Raw genomic sequence first — 716 nt, 5'->3', positions numbered from 1 at the left:
ACGGTCCCTATTCATATAGTCTAAAATATATTACTTATTAGAGTGCATAAGAAGAAGAAGAATGTATAATTACCTTTTCACCCCTCTCAATATACTTAACGGCAACAAGTTGGTCGGTGTGCTTATCCCTCATGAGCCTGGCGACCCCGAAGTTTCCAGAACCAATATCTCTAACTAACTCATAGCGATCACTCTCATGCATTATGGGTATGTCCATTCCTCCTCCTCCGCTTCTATGATCCATTTTTCTCAATCCAAGAACAAGAAGATGATGAAGAAGAAGAAGAAGTGGTTGAGGATTGATGAGAGTTGGGTGAATGTGAAAGGGACCAAAGATATGGAAACGAACTTGCAAGAACCTAATAAGCAAGGAACCTCGTGAACTCTTCACCAACTTCATCAATTTCACTTATTATTATTATTATTATTATTATTACTATTATTATTAATGTTAGCTTTCACAACCTCTGATTCAACAAAGTTGTAGCTAGTTAGAAATTAGATATTGATTTTAGGATCCCGTTAGAATAACCATCCGAGTACTAGCGATAATAAACATCTTCTTAAAAGTTTAAACTGATTTTGGGTTCACCAAGATTCGAACTCTTGACCTTTCGGATCTAGTGCTCTAATACCATGCACGATACCACTCATCCTAAAAACTTCAACTGATGAAAATAGATAACACTAATGATTATATCTCTAATACTCTCTAA

General features: G+C 35.8%; 1 protein-coding gene across 1 annotated transcript in view; it reads right to left on the bottom strand.

Annotated features, from left to right (window-relative positions):
* Window positions 1-439, bottom strand: part of LOC107622799 (serine/threonine-protein kinase SRK2E) — a 4,018-nt gene extending 3,579 nt beyond the window's left edge. The window contains exon 1 of the mRNA XM_016324835.2: window positions 74-439. Coding sequence (XP_016180321.1) covers window positions 74-400 — 327 coding nt within the window. The 5' untranslated portion in view covers window positions 401-439. The remainder of the gene's footprint in view (window positions 1-73) is intronic.

Source organism: Arachis ipaensis, chromosome B10 (assembly GCF_000816755.2).
Source record: "Arachis ipaensis cultivar K30076 chromosome B10, Araip1.1, whole genome shotgun sequence".
NCBI lineage: Eukaryota > Viridiplantae > Streptophyta > Magnoliopsida > Fabales > Fabaceae > Arachis > Arachis ipaensis.
The sequence above is the reverse complement of the archived record's forward strand: the minus strand, read 5'-3'. Positions and strand labels throughout refer to the sequence as shown.